The sequence below is a fragment of the Vanacampus margaritifer genome, chromosome 12, assembly GCF_051991255.1.
Source record: "Vanacampus margaritifer isolate UIUO_Vmar chromosome 12, RoL_Vmar_1.0, whole genome shotgun sequence".
Classification (NCBI taxonomy): Eukaryota; Metazoa; Chordata; class Actinopteri; order Syngnathiformes; family Syngnathidae; genus Vanacampus; species Vanacampus margaritifer.
This window is the reverse complement of record NC_135443.1, coordinates 9,812,379-9,831,315: the sequence shown is the minus strand read 5'-3', so window position 1 is coordinate 9,831,315 and position 18,937 is coordinate 9,812,379. Positions and strand designations below refer to the sequence as shown.

General features: G+C 37.9%; 3 protein-coding genes across 6 annotated transcripts; 2 read left to right on the top strand and 1 right to left on the bottom strand.

The window, feature by feature from the left end:
- Positions 1–6,900: 6,900 nt before the first annotated feature.
- Positions 6,901–9,757, top strand: prop1 (PROP paired-like homeobox 1). The gene is made up of 3 exons (XM_077582819.1): positions 6,901–7,029; positions 7,940–8,163; positions 9,276–9,757. The coding sequence occupies exons 1-3, from the start codon at positions 6,936–6,938 to the stop codon at positions 9,642–9,644; spliced, it is 687 nt and encodes a 228-aa protein (XP_077438945.1). The 5' UTR covers positions 6,901–6,935; the 3' UTR covers positions 9,645–9,757.
- Positions 9,758–10,440: 683 nt separating this feature from the next.
- On the bottom strand, positions 10,441–12,743 carry mcfd2 (multiple coagulation factor deficiency 2, ER cargo receptor complex subunit). 4 transcript variants are annotated; one of them, XM_077582990.1, is made up of 4 exons: positions 12,577–12,743; positions 11,729–11,893; positions 11,470–11,629; positions 10,441–11,353 (listed from the first exon to the last, which is right to left on the bottom strand). In XM_077582990.1, the coding sequence occupies exons 2-4, from the start codon at positions 11,887–11,889 to the stop codon at positions 11,222–11,224; spliced, it is 453 nt and encodes a 150-aa protein (XP_077439116.1). In that variant the 5' UTR covers positions 11,890–11,893; positions 12,577–12,743; the 3' UTR covers positions 10,441–11,221. The 4 variants fall into 4 exon arrangements, with proteins under 4 accessions (XP_077439116.1, XP_077439117.1, XP_077439115.1 ...); XM_077582991.1 differs by having other exon boundaries at positions 11,729–11,890; positions 12,577–12,700; XM_077582989.1 differs by lacking the exon at positions 12,577–12,743 and adding an exon at positions 12,417–12,549.
- Positions 12,744–14,815: 2,072 nt separating this feature from the next.
- On the top strand, positions 14,816–18,174 carry haao (3-hydroxyanthranilate 3,4-dioxygenase). The gene is made up of 10 exons (XM_077582817.1): positions 14,816–15,010; positions 15,173–15,251; positions 15,418–15,501; positions 16,225–16,331; positions 16,450–16,539; positions 16,606–16,649; positions 16,735–16,880; positions 17,598–17,666; positions 17,765–17,847; positions 17,961–18,174. Exons 1-10 carry the CDS (start codon positions 14,922–14,924, stop codon positions 18,031–18,033), a joined length of 864 nt encoding a protein of 287 aa, XP_077438943.1. The 5' UTR covers positions 14,816–14,921; the 3' UTR covers positions 18,034–18,174.
- Positions 18,175–18,937: the final 763 nt, after the last annotated feature.

The following is an 18,937-nucleotide window of genomic DNA, read 5'->3' as shown; positions in this document are numbered from 1 at the left end:
TATTAGAGATTGTAGGCAGTTCATATGCATTGCTGTTATGTACAAAAGCACAATATTGTGCTTTTTTTTTTTTAAGTGTGAACTCTTTTTTTTTTTTACAATGTTGTGACCTTTTTTTATTTTAATATTAATTAATTAATATTTTTTATTTAAGCCCCCCACAATATCGTGATAATATTGTATCGTGATGTTTGCATATCCTTACACAGACTAGTAGGCATGACTGTCTCACTTAAGCTGTCAATTTTTTTTCCGCTACAACTAGTACCACTTTTAAATTACTTCACTAGTAACACCACTATAGAAATTGAGATTCACATCTATTACGCTCATTGTTCTCACTAGTTGGATAACTTAACACAGTACTAAGGAGCACCTTTTGCTGTTGAGGCAAATATAAAATGATGCTCTAATTGACATCTGCGTGCTACTAGTGATGTTCTAAAATTGCCTTGATTAACATCTGACACTTCATTAGTAATCCTAGTAGTAGTAGTAGTAGTAATACACAGAAAAAAACACCAGTGTTAGATCAACTGGGAGTGTTTATGTGTGTTCTCACCAATGAGTGTAAATCTGTTATTTTTTTCATACTTTACTTATTACTCCAACCCTGTATAGTGTCTACACTGATAAACACTGAGTAGTGTTGAAAGCACTCTACACTACTGTAGTGTCAATGTTAAACGTTTAATTCTGCCAAACCACACTTAACTTGTTTAAACACTTATCAGTGTATTGCACTAGTGTCAGCGTTTAAAAAAAAAAAAAAACTCAAACTACACTTGATGAATGATACTTCATTTTTTGACATCACTCAAGGAAATTTACTCTGACAGTGTAACTTTTTGAATCAATGCTGTTTACCTTTTGGCTTAGGATGTCATCTTTCTTTCACTGCTCTGCATTTAGAATGCAAATGAATGGTGCTTGGCAAAGCCACCTTTGGCTACTGTAAGTATTCTTGGTTGTTTCATTTCACACTTGATGGATGGTGCAGACACTTTGAAGACTCAACTCTTTCTACAGTCTCCAGCGAACAATTGCTTGGACAGCTTTTGCGATGCAGCCACATGGAAATGGAAATGCTGCAAAGTCTGCCCATCAACACTCAAGAGGCTCCCCGTTTAACGTGTTGCATCTTGTTAAAAACATGACGGGGTTGAAATGTTGGAGTACATAATACATGTCGGGGGGTTTTCCCTGAGAGCTCTGTGGTGGATTTTGGCACACTGACTTCCTGGAGTCTTGACACACTTAGCACAGCAGGTCTCAAGCAAAGACGCTATGTCAAAAATGTCTCATTATAACTAATGTCCCGTGGAGAAACAATTATTTCATTTGTCCAAGGATAATTGAATGTAAGGTGCAATTATGGTTTATCAAGTCGCCATTTTTGGAACCTGAGAGGTTGATCTGTGTGATACAGAGAATAAACCAAATGAATACAGAGAGGAACAAAAGATGATGACCATACTTTGGCACCGTCTTACTGCTTCAGGCTCTTTCGTGCAGTAGCGCATACATTGTAAGTCAGGGTGGCAGAGATGAGCTCACGGAGCGCCTTTGAGGATCACAGGCGGCCGATGAAGCCAATAAAAGGCTGCCGGGAAGGAAAGGGGACACCACCAAGGGAGTCTGGGGCAGGAGGCATCCAGACGACAGCTCTGCAAATCCATGGGCCCTCTCTGCCAAACAGCTGAACCTCGAAAACCTCTTGCAGGGCGTGTTGCCACATGCGAGCATTATCTACAGTATGTCATTCTGTGATGAAGCTGACATTTTCATGGAAGTGCAACACTGTCCTTTGTACTTTTATCTCATTAATGATATAGCCAGAATTGTGCTGCTTAAACTATTTGCGGTTATACTGTCGAATCAAAGATGGATTATTATAGTCAGACATCTTTACAGTTCATAAGAAAACGTGTCACAACAGTCAAAACTTCTTTCCTCTTTTTATGTTTGTATCCTTGAAAGATGAGAGTCCCTTGGCACAGACGGCGCAAAAGCAGTGTGGCAGGCATATGATCAGTGAGAGGGGAGGCCGCATACCTCGCCATCTGCTGAGTCATAACCGTTGAAATGGTTCACTTTAGACCCTGAAGACTGATCCAGCGCTCAAAGAGAGTCACTTTCAATGTATAACGTTTTGCAGTCAGTCAAAGTAAAGAAACAATAAAAATAATTTCTATCAGACACAGCACATAAAATTACGACGGTGTATTAGCGCCACATATGAATATTTTTAGAGGGGGGGTAATTATTCCGGGGGGAAAAAGTCACAAATTTACAAGAAAAAAAATGTGTATACAGTGTTTGCGACATTACAAAGTGGCAAATTTGCGAGAAAATAACTCACAAATTTACAAGAAAAAAAAAGTTTAAATTTGTGACATTTTAAGTGGCAAATTTGCGAGAAATAACTCACAGATTTGTGATATTATAAAATGGTAAATTCGCGTGAAAGAAATTGGTAAATTTTACGAAAAATAAACTTGCAAATTTGCGACATCACAAAGTGGCAAGTGGCAAATTTGTGAGGAATAAAAACTTGCAAATTTACGAGAAAAAACTTGCAGATTTGTGTCATTATAGAGTGGTAAATTTGTGAGAAAAAAACTAATGCATTTAGGAGAAATAAACTCACAAATTTGCGAGAAAAAACACACAAATTTACGAGAAATAAATATGCAAATTTGCGTGAATTTTTTTTTACAAATTTACGAGGAATAAACTTGGAAATTTGCAAATTGCTAATTTGTTTGTGCCAATACTTTTCGGTCGGGTTTTTATATAAGGAGATAGTAATTGCTTTAGCAGAGATTACCCATATCATGTTAAGCAGTCACACTTTGAAGCGTTGGGTACAAGTTGCTAAATTGATGTGTTGAATCTGCTGGTCTCAGTCATTCACTTTTTCTGATTGATAAGTGTTAGTCATAACAAACAAACAATATTCTTTTTCCAAAAATAAATACATACATACATCATGGCACATGGAGTCAGGACTCTTTCAAACACTGTACAAATATACTAAGTAAATTACAGCAAAAACATAGACAATTCAATATGATATAATGAAAATAGTAGCCATGGACATCTGTGTTGCTTGAAATCCACATAGAAATAGACAAAAAAATATATAGGCTCTTGGCTTTTGCATCTAAAGAGTAAATTCAGCCTGGGTCCTCTCAGCATGGGACTGCACTCTCACAGTTGTTTGAACCTTTGCCCAGGAAGTTATGTAATCACTGCTGCAATTAGCAGGATTACACAAAAATAGCAGGCCACTGTCTTCAAAATAGATGGTATTGTGGCACATGAGCCAAAGGAGACACCAATGAATTATTGTGCCAATTGAGGGATTCCAACAGGCAGATTGATGATTTTCCACTCTTGCTGCTCTTTTTCTGTGACAGATATTCATTTTGTTGCTGTTTGTTGTGCAAGTCCCATCTGAAAAGTCATGATTGGTTACATGAATGCTAAGAGATGAAAGGCACCCTAGTTTCTCTGTCCTTACACAGCTGGGTGAGAAGATTGCTGGATGGATGAGGAGGTCCGGAGGCTAGGGGGGGGTTATTGATGGGTGGGCTTGGAGTGGGGCTACATTCCTTCCATCGCATCTGTCCCTCTGCCAACCGGGTCACTCCCAGTTCAGTCCCGGGAAACTGTGAGGGAAGAATTTCCTAAATGTGCCCATACTGAACTTGGCCACATTTTGCACAGTGTGCTTTTGAGTGTAAGTGATGATGATTGTAACCCAGCACCGGGTATCATATGTCCTGCATGTTATTTGAGCACACATTGGCAGGATAGGTTTGTGTGTACTGCGGATGTATAGTATGAGAGAGAGAGAGAGAGAGAGAGAGAGAGAGAGAGAGAGAGAGAGAGAGATGATAACTAGCTGGTTAGCTAGATTGTTGAGAGAGAGAGATGATAACTAGCTGGACAGCTAGTTAGCTAGATAGTAGAGAGAGAGAAAAAGAGAGATGATAACTAGCTGGTTAGCTAGATTGTAGAGAGAAAGAGAGAGTGAGAGAGAGAGAGAGATGATAACTAGCTGGACAGCTAGTTAGCTAGATAGGAGAGAGAGAGAGATGATAACTAGCTGGACAGCTAGTGAGTTAGCTAGATAGTAGAGAGAGACAGAGAGAGATGATAATGAGCTGGACAGCTAGCTAGACAGCTAGTTAGCTAGATAGCAGAGAGAGAGCGGGATAACTAGCTTGACAGCTAGCTAGACAGCTAGTTAGCTGAATAGCAAAGAGAGAGAGAGCGAGAGAGAGAGCATTTTTAGCTAAACTTCTCCACATCATTCCCACATCGACAATAAGCGACAATTGAAGAGGATCTTGTTGCTTCCACTTTGACCAAACCGTCCATAACCTCAAATGCAATTCTTTAGGACACTGATTAAACCAAGACAAATTGCTGTCTCTATCTTGTACTTTGTGGCTGCAGTGGTTTTTCGTTCCTGCAGACATCCCTGCTGCATTCAAGATGTGGAGAGCAGACAGCAGTATAAAGGAGAAAATATTTTTGATGCAGCCTGATAACAGAACGATGAACGTGTTTTTAGTTTGGGAATTGCTAAACAGGCTTTTGATATTAGCATTGGGCTATAATTCCAAAAAGTATGTCAACGTGTTTGTACTAATGTATATATAATACAGTAAAAAAAAAAGAAAAAAAAAAGTAAAGAAAATAATAAAAACAAAATGACAATCCCCAAAACACCTTTTTGTTCATATATTTTTCTTCTTTCTTTGAGAACAGCAAACAATTCATCATGACATGGCCATCTGTCACTTATAAAATCGTCATTGAGGACAGAACAGACATATTTTTATCACATGATTTTTGTATTGCAAAACATGTATTGCACTGGTAGAGGGCGACGTTGGCTCAAGAGCATATTTCGACATTAATGAAAGATTATTTAATCTACTATATCACAAATATGATTGTAAATCATTTTTGGTGCATCTCACAGCAATGAAAATCTCGCAAAGATAGATGGAATGATCTCCTTTGTGACTTGCGGTTTCTGCTAAATATGGTCTTGATTTTTTTTTTCTTCAAGCCGTCTCCACTGGTTGTGAAATAGTGAAAAACTGTGACATTGATTTCCACAGTCATCAAAATATGAAGAATTTCATTGCTCCAGTGTGGCATGATGGCCTAGTGGTTAACACATCTGCCTCACACTTTTGAACACAGGGGTTTGAATCTTAGTTCTGTCTTCCTGTGTGGAGTTTGCATGTCCTCATGCTGTCTTACTCCCACATTAAAACATTTTTTTTTTTTTTTTGGTGACACCAGTCCTGTCCTGGTTGCCACTGCACTTTGTCCTTCATACATACTACGGCTAAATTACCAGTGTGGATCTGGTCAAATGCATTTTGTGAGACTTCATACCGAGGAAGGAGAATACTAAAAATTCTTTACCTTCACGCCTACCCTGCGTAATGAGGAATTTGTTTCTGCTAATCTGACATAAAGCCTCTTGCAAAAACTGCTGTTGCCCAATGGAGAGACTCCAGTGGTTTGAAGTCCCATTCTGATGGTACAGTGCCCCCTTGTGGCCGTTTCTCCACACAGCGTTTCCCAACGTTTATTGAAGCATTCCACTATAGGAAATTAAATAAATAAATAAATCTCACGGCACACAAGCAAAAGTCTGGACAATGGACAGTGACGTGAGTGGGCGCCATATTGTCACCCAGGTTGACATAACATCACTGTGCTATGCAACGTAACGTAACGTAACGTAACGTAACGTAACGTAACGCAAGTGACATTTTCAAAATTTACCACATGTAAGGGATATTTTCACAGAAATTTCTCTCTCTAAATATACTGTGTATGTACTTCATGTTAATCTGGGATAGTGAGATTATCGTCATAGCCAGTTATTGAACTAAAAGAGAAATATAATATGATTTTTAATACAACATTTTACTTTGCACGAGGCCGAAAGGGGTGAAAAAATAAAAATAAAAATAAAAATAAAAATAAAAATAAAAATAAAAATAAAAATAAAAATAAAAATAAAAATAAAAATAAAAATAAATAAATGTTCTGTTTATGTTTGAGGTAATGATGCTAGATTTGGTTTAATTTATTTTTTGCATCCCACACCTAGGCCCACACTTTCTGTTTTGTTTTGGGAAAGGGGTTCACCAGCACATCTTGTCCCAAAAACGGGTGGACAGCATCTAGCCAGCCATACAACAACCCATTTGGTCAAAAACCCACATACACAAAGCCAAAACAAGGCTACTTCAGTCCTATACGACAAACATGCCAGAAATGGAAATACTGGATTATTATTAGTATTAAAGGCTTCTGTTGAAGCTGTTAAAATTTTTCTTCACCAAGAAAAGGATTATGTGATCATCCGCTTTCCTTGTCTTCTGTGCCGGTCTTACTTGAGGTTAGCAGTGTCTCCTTCGTTTCGGATTAACTCCAAACTGTGAAACTGCTCATCCATTATGTTTGTATCTTTTTTCACCCCCCCTCCCCCCGACCTAATAATGTAATCTCCTCCTTTCACACCATATCAGACGGCTTTCAAATGTCGTCTTATTACTCAATATTAACTCCAGATTTGTATCTAATTATTCTCACTGCATGACCCAGGTAATCTGCCTCTAAGGAGAACGACCCAATTCTGATTGAAAAACAGTGTGTAAGTGATGTAACAAAAACTTAGTATTAAGGTTACACCAAAAACACCTGCAAATAATAACCACAATGTTTGAGTTCGCCCACCCTGAGTTACGTCACAGTTATCCCCGTCTACCATCCACACCAACAGAGGCAAAAGTAAAGAGACACGTGACTTAAAGGTTACTGGTGGTGGGCTGAATGTGTGAGTTTTGGATGGCCAGACTGCACTTACCATCCCATCAGTGAGCATTGCAGGCATGGCCCAAGTAAAAGTAACAGGAGATGTGATGAGGAGCCACCAGGACTCTGCTGACGTGTTCCCTAACGTCGCCACTGTCAGCTCCACTGCAGGTAAGTTTGACAAACCAAATTTATTCATAATCCTCCTTTTGCAAGGACCTATCAATCGTTTTTCATTTTCGGCATTTTATAAGAATACACAAACACACTCACACGCACGCACATGCACGTACACATACACATACTCACCCACATACAAAATAAAAAAACTAAAAAAGTTTTTTTTTTTTAAAAAAGAGAGCAATGATGATGACATGATGAATGAACAATACTGAGCTCTCCAGAAAAAAAAATAAAAAATAAAAAAAGAATACATCAACTGTAAGGAATAGAATTGATAGAATATAGAATGTTTACAATTTATTTGATCCAACCCCCCTTTGTTTATTTATTTATTTGTTCTTATTGTAGAGGGATAATTATCAATAAGATGCATAAGATAATAATGTCATAATAAAGATAATAATGTGTTCTCTAAGATACAGTAGTTTTCATCACAATTGGTCAAATAAAATGATATTAAAAAAATCTAAAATTTTATATATATATATATATATATATATATATATATATATATATAAACAAGCAACGTAGACCACTCAAATTAGCCTTTTTTTGTGTGACAGAGCAAGGTTGGCTCAGTCCCCCACTCTAGCAAATGAGTCCTTTTGCTGGTAGTTGTCTGCAACAAATCCCTCCGTTTCTGGTATCTGTTTCTCACGAGCTTGTGTTTGGCTGCAAATGCTCCCTGGCTCTCATATTGCTTCGTGGCAGTGGGAACCATGAAGTTTGGGTAATCCCTCTTTTATCGAAAAAGTCATCGTTGAGCTAACGAGTTAAGTCGTGCTTTTTGCGGGATGCCAATCTTGGAGACACAAGGAAATTACGAAACAGGAGCTGAAGAATTGTCTTGAAGTGCAAGGTAGAAAACCCTCACCTGCATTGTTCATGCTGAAAGCAGATATTGGAGATTCGTTGAGCAAAGGGTCATTGTGCGAGACCTCTGCGGCAGTTGGCCGACGGAACCGAACCTTTCAATCCCCGTTGAGGAGACGCCTCCGCACCACCTTCAGCCACAAGCAGTTGGAGCACCTGGAGATGGCCTTTGAGCAGAACCAGTATCCTGACATCTACTACAGAGAGGAGCTGGCCCGGATCACTAAGCTCAATGAGGCTCGCATCCAGGTACTGAGTCGTCCACTTAATGACTTTGATAATGAGGTTTATACTGTAGTGTGTGTCCGTTGCACTCAATCAACATTATTGTGTGTATCTCGCTTTGCCATTTGCCATTGAAAAGAGAAATGCCCAGTAGCATTACTTTTTTTTTGCTGCTACCTTAACACTAATTTAATTTACAGCAGGGACGGACAGCTTAAATGCAATTTTTCATCAGTGCTACTCGTTGACGACATATGACCACGCCCTTCCAAAGCAGAAAAATGCCTTTTAAATATGGGCATAATAAATGCATGTGCACAACATATATGCTCTTAATATATTTCATTTTTCATAAAACATTTCTCAATCAAGGACGGCACAAAAATGCTGAAAGGCAAAGCGCAATAACTCTATTTGTCTATTTTTTTTTACAAAAAAACAAAACACTAAAAGTTTTATAATATTCTGGTGCTATGTTTGTACAGTATATATATTCCAAATCGGCATTTTTTTAGATTTTTTCTACAGTATAGGGCAAGTGTAAGTGCATATAAGCTATGTTTGCCAACTAGCGGCAATTCATATTTGCTGATAAAAAAAAAGAAATCTCATTATTTTTTAATTTTTTTTGGGTGTTTTGTAAAAAAAAAAAAAATCCATGCTTTTCCCCCCTCACCTACCCCCCATTTTTCATGCAAAACGTACAATCAATATTTTTGCCGTTTTTGGGGAGAATTTTCTGGGTTTGTAAAAAGAAAGAAATAAAATCCATGATCATTCAATGGCAGTATTATAAATAGTCCAAGCAACACAAAACATTTGCAATACACTTTACAGGTGAAATTATATTTGAACATTTTAATTTTCCTTGTCACACCCCTTCTAAGTTCTAAACATAGGAACGTTACCTCGCTAGCAAGTGTCTGCGTAGCAGAGCTGAATCTCGCCAGCAAGTGTGTGCATTAAAGTTTTTTTTTTTGTCAACTCCTTTTCTACACCGTATCTGATTTTCATTTTTGTTTGGTCTTATCGTCCCTTTTTTTTTACCCAAACAAAGCAGAATTAAAAAAAAACAACATACTGTGCACATGCAATGTAAATAAACATGAAAGATTAGTATGATATCTTGTCAACAGGTGTGGTTTCAGAACAGAAGAGCCAAACAGCGCAAGCATGAGCGGGTCTCCCAAAAAGTGCACCCACTGGGTGTGATGTCGGGCCACAGGGCGCTACTGAGCACCATACACGTGGCGCCTCCCGTGGCCCGGCAGTACTACGGCCAGCCGCTGGCCCACATTCCCCACGTCACTGCTGTGCTGCCCGCCAGGGTGTACCCCCACCACACCCAAGGTCCGGTTAGCCCATGTCCGTGCCCCCCGATCGCACCTCAGGCGACCGCTCAGCAGCATGAAGAATGGTACAGCCACGTGAGGAGTAACCTGACCTCAAGCATGTTCTCGTTGACATCCTTGCAGCCCTTGGAACCGTCCTCTCACTGGAGTTAAGCATTGTTGAGTCCTCAGTTAAGATTTTGCAAGTATCACTGAAAGCTTGTGTCAAATAGGATTACGCTTGGATACATGTACTGTACTCTTTGTTTTCAGTCCTGTTGCTTTCATTTCCGATTTGTATAGTTTGATACCATTTTTTTTCCTATTCTTCTACTTGCTGATTGTAAACAACAAGTTGCGAGTACAAGATGCCATCTAGTGGCAGAAAAATAACCTCAACACAAATCAATATCACACTCGTTTTTTTTTTTTTACAGTACAAGTGTATGTTTTTAATTTTAACTCAATTTTAGGAATTATTATGAAATTACTGTATCAATGACTAAAAGATGCAGCCATATTTCTATTAGTTGAACCTTTTTTCCCACTTTTATTTTGAGTATGAAAACTTTGAATTTTTTTATTGTACATTTAGGACAGATATAAAATTTGTCATAAATCGTGAGTTAACTATTGAAGTCATGCGATTAATTACAGTTAAACATTTTAATTGACTGCCACCCCTTTTTTATTTATATATATATATATATATATATATATATATATATATATATATATATATATATATATATATATATATATATATATATTACAGAAATCAGAGGCTGATATGAACAAAGTTAAGGTTTGTACAAGTGTACCGAATAAAGTGTCCTTATAACATGTCCAGATGCAAATATTTAATGTCTCTTCATTATACTTAATAAATGCTCAACGGTTTGACAACTTGTTCTTTTTGTCGCAATATTAGTTGTTGCTGGTAAAATTGATGAAAGAAAACAATAGCATCTGTTGATTACATAATTTAATAGTTCACGTTCCATTGAAAAACATGTATTATGCATTTATTTTTTAAATATTTTACATTCAACAACCTGACTGAAGAACTGATAACAAGATGGGAAAATATATATTTATATAATAACAAACTGTACATTATCAAAAATCACAGATGGATTTGACAGTTTTAAAGATGTTTTCATCTGGAGGCAGCTGACGCGTGTATGTGTGTGCGCATTCATGAGTTTACAAACAGCAGCAAGCCAGTCTCATCCAGTGATAGAGAGGCAGCATTGCGTTACAATCACTCTACTATTTGACGCTTTGCTGTCATGCATCCGGCAGATACATGAGCACAGTGTATCATTTTTTGACAATCATCAAGATGCAACTTTCAGGAGGAAACAGCTTCACCCTAAAATATTGCACGCACTGGAATTATACAGCACTCTTGGTTTATGTAATGGCTCCTTTACCTTCCCAGTGGCAGACATCTTTACAGTGGTATGCAATTTTGGCAAGACGCTCCAAAGGGACAGGAAAAACTTTTGATTTGCGTGAATCAGCCTTTGAAAAGGCACTAATTGTATGAAACTACGAGAATGGAAAATGCAGAGATTTTGCTCACATGGGTTAGCTTAAAAAAAAGGTACATCGGCAAGTTTGTTAAGGAAATAAGGAATTTGCTACCCACAAGACTGACTGAAGTGAGCCACTACGATGGTCTCTGCAGCTTCCTCGTAGCTTTGTTGTGGACAAAGAAGTGAAAGGTTATCGTGTGGAGTGACGTGTTATTCCAGTGATTTGGCAAACTCTGCGTAGTCTATGTAACCGTCATTGTTCTTGTCGTCATCCCTCAGAACATTATCGATGAGCCTTATTAGATCTTCCTCTCCTATTGGCTGACTGTGCTCTCCTCTCTCCTAAAATTAAAGAAACAAAAGCAAAAGTAGCAATGTAAATACCAGCAGCTGGTCAATAGAGGGCGCTATAGGTTGTCATCCTACCTTTCAGAGGAAACGCAAATATTTGCTCCTACCTCTCTGTGGACGTGGGTGATCGCAGTCGCCAACTCCAGCCCATCTAACAGGTTGTTGCCATCATAATCGTGCATCTTAAAATAGTGCAGCTGAAGCTCCTGAGGTGACATCTCTTTCTCTGGTTTGTCAATCACACCCTCCAGATGCTCCATAATGTGGCTGCAAGACGAGAGACAATAATTGCCGCACATTGCTGCTGCTGTGTGTGTGTGTGTGTTCAAAGTCCACTAGAATGTGCAAAATCGAAGCATCGCTCACTCTTTATCCTGGACCATGTTTTTATCGAGACGACCATGGCCCGATATGTGAGCTGCACTCTCCACAATGGGGGGCTGCTGTCCCTGATGCTCAGCCTCCCCGTGAGAGTGGACACAAAGAAGACAAGAGGACAGGAAGAAGAAGAAACTGTGATGTCTCATTCTGCTGCAAGGCATAAGGACAACATGTACAAAGTTACATTAAGGATTTTTGTGCTGCTACTTGAGTAAATAAACATTTTAGATTTTTGCCATTATTTATATTAAATTCCAAGTACCGTTGTTATAGAATGTATAGACAAGAGAGAGATAGAGACAGGTATAAAGTACAATCAACCTTGGCAACAATTGTAGCCACCTGTTGCTATTCATACAACAGAATCATTGCCTTGTGGCCAACTACGCAGATTTCACACAGCTGAATACATTTAAGTGTGTGCGATCAATCATCACCATTATTCCTTATACCTTTAGTGACGTTTTTGTTAGGTGGCGTGTCGTGAGCTTTTTTTTTTTTTCCAAGTGCCATGACAAAACTCAATTGTATTACACGCCGTGAATGGAAGCAGTGTATCGTGAATAATCAAAGGAACTAATCACTGGAAATTCGGCGTAAGGAATCAAAGGCGTGCGTTTGTAAAAATTTAGCGTCCCATACACGTAAACACGAGAATATGTATAACAATCACTTTATTGACCATGACTCAAAAGCCGGTTGTTGTACTGTAGCTAGCATGGATCTTAACAGTTACATAGCGTCCAATGTACCGCGCAAGTTATTATATAGTTGAATGAGTTTTCAAAAATATATATATATCACACAGCTGCGTATATTCGTATTGATTTCACCTGAATCCACGTTGAGTGTTCTTGTCGGGTCGCTGTAAACGATAAGCAGGCACAGGTTTGACACAGACCTAGCTGCTTGCCGTAGTTCCACTTGGACACGACATCGCATTGTGATTGGTTGACGTTGGCAAAGACTACGGAAGTGGAACAAGATGTTTACTTCCATTATTTTTGGTATGGGTTCTTTAGCTTTTTGACATGTTATACAACTTGATTAAAACACATTTATTACAAAACAAAATCAACGCACACTGATACGGTATAATATTACATAATGAGGGGTAGATACTAAAATAAAAATGTAAACACAACATGATTAAAAACGCTGATGACTAACTACCATGAGTGGGGTTTTTTTTGGAATGTGGGAGGAACCTGGAGTACCCGAAGAAAATCCATCCAGATTACGCAGTCGTTCACTTTTCTGATCCAGTGGTTCTTCTTTTGGATGACTTTTGAAGTGGTGACTCGGATTCAAGTTAAATCCTGCCTGGATTCGATCTAATGACCGCTGTACTGGGGGGCAGATTTGTTAACCAGTCACCACTGTGCCACTGGCAAAAAGGCATCAGTCAGTTATTTACCTGTACACAATAACTTGAAGAAAAACGAAAATAATGGATATTTTGACAGAATAATTATAAAAAATAAAATGTCAGACTTCCATGTGTTGATAGCAACTACATTAAAATCAATATGCAATGTTCATTATTACAATTACTATTCCAAATACTTCCAAGATTGAATTAAAATCAAAAGAATCACCACACAGCCTCTGGCAAGCTTTGTGTTAGAGGGAAAAATGTACTGTCTCTCTTGCTAAATAAATGTCCACTTTTCACTTTATCGCTGACCCTGTATTGGGAACCAGCTGGTCATAATGAACTTGGTTATGTGTGTGCTGCCATTAAGGTTTTTTTTTTTTTTTTTTGGGGTGGGATGGGGCATAATTATGCCAAAATGCAGAGGTGAGCATTCCGTTGATCCATCAAAGACGGACGGCCGTTTTGGTGATGATTAACGATTGACGGGAATTTCAGGAAACTTCAAAAAATTGTCGGACTAAGCATTGCCGGAAGTGGGTTTTTGCCCGTCAACGTAGTTCATTGGCGAAGTTCCTTGTTAAACCTGGGAAAACAGGGATGAGGAAGAAAACTAAACACAGAAGCGATTTATAATTATTTTTTATTTTTTTTAACACTGGAACGATAAGGGGTTGTTAGTTAGTATCCTTGAGAGGCTACTGTTTTTCTATTGCCATTATTATGCTCAAACGCTAGTAATGAATATTTAGTTAAAGCTGTATTTACGGCAGAAGAGGTATTATTTAGAATAGGAGTACCCAACGCGGTCGAAAAATCAGGTTTTGGTTATATATAAATATATATAATAAATAATAATAATAATAATAATAATAATAATAATAATAATAATAATAATAAACATATTTTATATTTTTTTATAAAAATAAAAAAAAACTAGATCACCTTTTTATGTTAGTAAAACCTCACTTCCTGGATGTTCCAATATGGAGTTGAGCTATAATGGTGGCCCAGAATTTTACCTCACTCGTAGCAGTCTTCACTCCCAAACCATAGACATGGTCATGATGCAGGTTGCTGGAGGTTGGCTGCTTTAAAAATAGATCTTGGGGCAAAAAAAGATTGGGCACCCCTTATTTAGAACATTATGCTAATAATTATTCATGAGAAAATGCTAACTGCTCGGAATGCAAACGCATATTGACGCGCTTGAATACATGCTCTCTTTTAAATAATAATAATAATTATTATTATTATTATCATTATTATTATTATTTAATAATGATAATAATAATATTTATTATTATTAATAATAATAATTATGTATGTAATTATATATATTATTTATTATTATTATTATTTATATAATTATATATATTATATTATATTACAATATTATATAAAATATATTTATATAATTATAATAATAATAATCATCATTATTATTATTATTATCATTATTATTATTATTTAATAATGATAATAATAATAATAATAATAATAATAATAATTATCATTATTATTATTATTGTTATTATTGTTATTATTTAGCTTTCCTTTACTTTATTATTCAACAGCTCTCCTGTTATAATCCAATCCAAAAAAGGGTGAAATGCGTGAAAATTGTTATGATAATATGCAGGTGACCTTTCACCACTACAAAACTCCTCCCACTTGCCTACACCCACTTTTGCATTTTGGACTTTCAGTGACAGTCAAACTGTTGAATATACTCGCAGCAACAGAAAAGAGGCCGTTCTGACGTAAAATACAGCAGCAGGGCCTCAAACGTCGATTGAAATCATGAATAACAGTCATCTTCTTGTGAACGTGGAAAAGTGGTTAGCAGAGAACCAGAATGCTTTCTTGCCACCAGTTTGCAACAAACTCATGTGAGTAAGCTGTTTCAAATTATTTGTATTAACAATGCTATTTTATATGCACAACCACAGAGGAGATTTCAGGGCGGCAATCATCAAGAAAGAGAATAAGATAGATCACGTTAGATCACATGAGGTTACATAATGTGACTTTCCGCCCCTCCCCTCATTCAGGCACTTTTCCCAGTTAAACATTATGTTTGTTGGAGGACCAAATACCAGGAAGGATTACCATATCGAAGAAGGGGAGGAGGTATTACTATCATTGATTTGCAATCAATGTCACACCACACACTATCCTCTCCTTTTGTTGTTATTATTTAATAGTGGTTCTGTTGTAACAGGCATCCATGAAACCTCTTATTCCCACATGATACGGAAGGTATACAAAATGCCTCAAGATTGTGTATGTCCAACAGCTCTTTTACCAGGTGAAGGGGGACATGTGTCTGAAAGTGATTGAAAATGGCAAGAGCAAGGATGTGCACATCAAGGAAGGAGAGGTAATAGTTGACTTGTTATCTCTGGGTTCTATAGGTAGCAAACAAATGTCGTCCAAGGCTGGAAACTGAAGGTTGTCTTCATGGCAGGGGATCAGTTCAGGATGTACTCGAATGAATTATACATTAAATGACTGCTATAAGTTCACTGAACACCAAAATATATGTTTTTTCAATTTTACCCCTTTATTACCTAATTTAGGATTAGGGCGAAATTTGACCCTTTTGGGATTTAGGGGTATCATTTCGAAAAATCAGGATAACAAAAACAGTCAGTAAACTATTTAGAATTTAAGAAAATAATCAATCAAATACACAGCTACATTGAACAATATAATTTTTTTGTTTTATTTGTTGCATTTTAGCCATCTTGTCACCAGCACTCTGGCTCATGTAAGTGCAATATTCATCCACTAGATGACCCCATGCAGGGGTCAGAAGTGGCACTCTGGACTTTTGAAGTTAAATTTGTAAAAAAAAAAAAAAAAAGGTCTTTGTTATTTGAGTAGCAGAATTTATAGGGGCCAAATTTGACCCCGTGGGTTCTCCAGGGTTAATCTTAGCGTTCAAAAGATATACTGCATGAAGGTCGAAGAGCATAAGTGTCAATTCCACAACATGATCATAACAAGTAGTCCCTTCCATGGAAATCTATTAGTGAGACGGGTCATCATGTATCAGTTACATTCATAGTGCTTCTCTTGAAATCGTCTTTTCCATTTTCAGATGTTTCTGCTGCCTGCTCGGATCCCCCACTCACCTCAGAGACAGGCCAACACTGTTGGACTCGTGGTAGAGAGGAAACGACTGCATGCTGAAAAGGATTGCCTCAGGTGACGCGTGGAACCGAGTTGGGAAGAATGAAAATGACAGAAGAACCGATTAAGCATGATTTTGTTTTGTTACTTTGGTGTCTGCATCTGGTTCAAAGTCATGCGCTGGTGCCTTCAGGTACTACGTTGACAACACAACCGACATCCTGTTTGAGAAATGGTTCTACTGTGATGATCTCGGAACCCAACTGGTGCCGATAATCCAAGAGTAAGAAATCTTATTTTATAATCACTCACTCTTGGCGCTCTATTTAAGATCAACTTTTATTATCAGGTTCATGGCATCAATGCAGTACAAGACTGGAAAACCTGATCCGAGTGAGCTGTTGTTTCTCATCTGCACTTCTTGAGGTTTTTCCAGAATTTTACAATCAGTATTATTATTATTATTATTTTTGGACAGGTGAAGTCTTCAGGGAGCCTCCGTTTCAGATGAACAGCATGAATGTGATGTCGCCCTTCTGCTTTAAGTCCTGGCTGGAAAAACAAAAGCCATTTCTTGCCAATGGCAGCCCAATTAACATGTTTGGAGCTCAGTTTGAGACAGAGGTAGAATGAAACCTTTCATTCCTAACGTTACATACTAGGGGTGGGAATCTTTGAATGTCTCACAATTCGATTCCGATTTTTGGGTCTGCGATTCGATTCAGAATCGATTTTCGGTTGAGAATGATTTTTGATTCAAAATGATTTGATTGACGATGATTTTTGCTTCAATTTATAGATGTGCTAAGAATCGTAATGATCTGCTCCGGTCTGATGCGCTAATGCTAATTAGCGCGCGACTCACGGCATTTTTATCACTCAAAAGAACGTCTCGACGCTGCAAAAAACAACAACTTCTATTGGAATAACTTGATCGTGACTACGAGGCTACAACTTAACAGTGTACCAGACCGCGTGGAATCACACTGCCCCTAAGTGGCCAAAATCGAGTACAACATGAACAGCGCTCCCAATAAAGGCACACACAAACAAAGGCAAGACAGTATAAAATAATTGAAATAAAATCGATTTTGGGAAATTTAAAATCGATTCTGAATCGTACTCAATGAGAATTGCGACTCTTATGAGAATCGATTTTTTGGCCACACCCCTATTACGTACATACACTCTCTTGCCACAATACATACCCCTGTCACATCTAATGACACCCACATATGCATACATACAAGAAGGATTTTGAATGACAATGTCAAAGAGGTGCTAATAATTAAGCAATATGAAGCACAAACATAGTAAAACATCTATTTGTGATCTTGACAGGCAACCATCTTTGGACCTGGTTTGTCTGACACATCCTTGCCACAAAGTGATGTGTGGATTTGGCAACTGGTTTGTATTATGCACCATGTGATGCTTCCATTTTTACAAAAAAATACATCGATATGTATCTGTTGACTTGATCTCCTCTTCTGCTTTTTCACCAATAGGAGGGATCGTCAGGTGTAACCATGAATGAACAGGAGTTTAATCTCTCTGCTGGAGACAGTTTACTCATTCCTGAGCTTACCCAGTCAGTACATCCTGTTATGTGCATTATTAATGAGACAATCAGATTTTCTGTCATTGGCGACATTCACGGCGAGCATATCAGTGGTTAATATCTTTTCATATCTACTCCTGTAGGTACAAGTGGAAGAGAGATGAGGAGACTATTGCACTGGTTGTGGTTCAAAATCCTGAGCGTAAAAGACCCTGATCTGACCTGTTGCCAACGACACTCTCAACATACAGCATGCTGCAAATTGCTTTTTTTTTTTAAACAAAATAAAAAGGAACGTTTTTAACCCTATAAAACCAAATGTATCATATTAAACATCAAGACGTTTTGAGCCCTCTATTTCATGAGTATAATATTTTATTTCCATTAAAACCCTGACGTATATGATTTAACACATGCATTGCACGGATAATCCATTAGAGGGCAGTATCACCCAGCTGGTGGCATTTCCGGCAATCTTGCCCCAATTGAGAAAGGAGAGACACATACTTATTAACAGTTGGAAACGTTCCTTCTGCTTTTTGGAAATACTAATATGTTTGATATGTTTATTATCATATTTTTGACAGTTATAAATGTTGCAATTGTGACCTGATGTATGAAATATGACAACAAATCAGAAGTCATAATGTGGAAGCTGATAGAGAGAGAGAGAGAGAGAGAGAGAGAGAGAGAGAGAGATGATAACTAGCTGACAGCTAGCTAGACAGCTAGTTAGCTAGATAGTAGAGAGAGAGAGAGAGCGATGATAACTAGCTGGATAGCTAGTTAGCTAGATAGTAGAGAGAGAGAGATGATAACTAGCTGGACAGCTGGCTAGACAGCTAGTTAGCTAGATAGCAGGGGGAGCGAGAGAGAGGGAGAATTAGCTGCACAGCTAGCTGTACTGGTAGTTAGCTAGATAGCAGAGAGAGAGAGAGAGAATAACTAGCTGGACAGCTAGCTAAACAACAAGTTAGCTAGATAGCAGAGAGAGAGAAAGAGAAAGAGAGATGATAACTATCTGGACAGCTAGCTAAACAGCTAGTTAGCTAGATAGCAAAGAGAGAGAGAGAGAGAGAGGGAGAGAGAGAGGGAGAGAGAGAGAGAGAGAGAATAACTA

What these genes read in the sequence shown, in the direction of transcription:
- prop1 (XM_077582819.1), top strand. Translation starts at nt 6,936, where the DNA reads ATGGCCCAAGTAAAAGTAACAGGAGATGTGATGAGGAGCCACCAGGAC. An exon ending in CACTGTCAGCTCCACTGCAG is followed by an intron (nt 7,030 to 7,939) that starts GTAAGTTTGACA and finishes TGCTGAAAGCAG; the next exon opens with ATATTGGAGATTCGTTGAGC. An exon ending in TCAATGAGGCTCGCATCCAG is followed by an intron (nt 8,164 to 9,275) that starts GTACTGAGTCGT and finishes TCTTGTCAACAG; the next exon opens with GTGTGGTTTCAGAACAGAAG.
- haao (XM_077582817.1), top strand. Translation starts at nt 14,922, where the DNA reads ATGAATAACAGTCATCTTCTTGTGAACGTGGAAAAGTGGTTAGCAGAG. An exon ending in CCAGTTTGCAACAAACTCAT is followed by an intron (nt 15,011 to 15,172) that starts GTGAGTAAGCTG and finishes CCCCTCATTCAG; the next exon opens with GCACTTTTCCCAGTTAAACA. An exon ending in ATATCGAAGAAGGGGAGGAG is followed by an intron (nt 15,252 to 15,417) that starts GTATTACTATCA and finishes TATGTCCAACAG; the next exon opens with CTCTTTTACCAGGTGAAGGG.
- mcfd2 (XM_077582989.1), bottom strand. Translation starts at nt 12,463, where the DNA reads ATGCTAGCTACAGTACAACAACCGGCTTTTGAGTCATGGTCAATAAA. An exon ending in TTTGAGTCATGGTCAATAAA is followed by an intron (nt 11,894 to 12,416) that starts GTGATTGTTATA and finishes TATGCCTTGCAG; the next exon opens with CAGAATGAGACATCACAGTT. An exon ending in AACATGGTCCAGGATAAAGA is followed by an intron (nt 11,630 to 11,728) that starts GTGAGCGATGCT and finishes CTCGTCTTGCAG; the next exon opens with CCACATTATGGAGCATCTGG.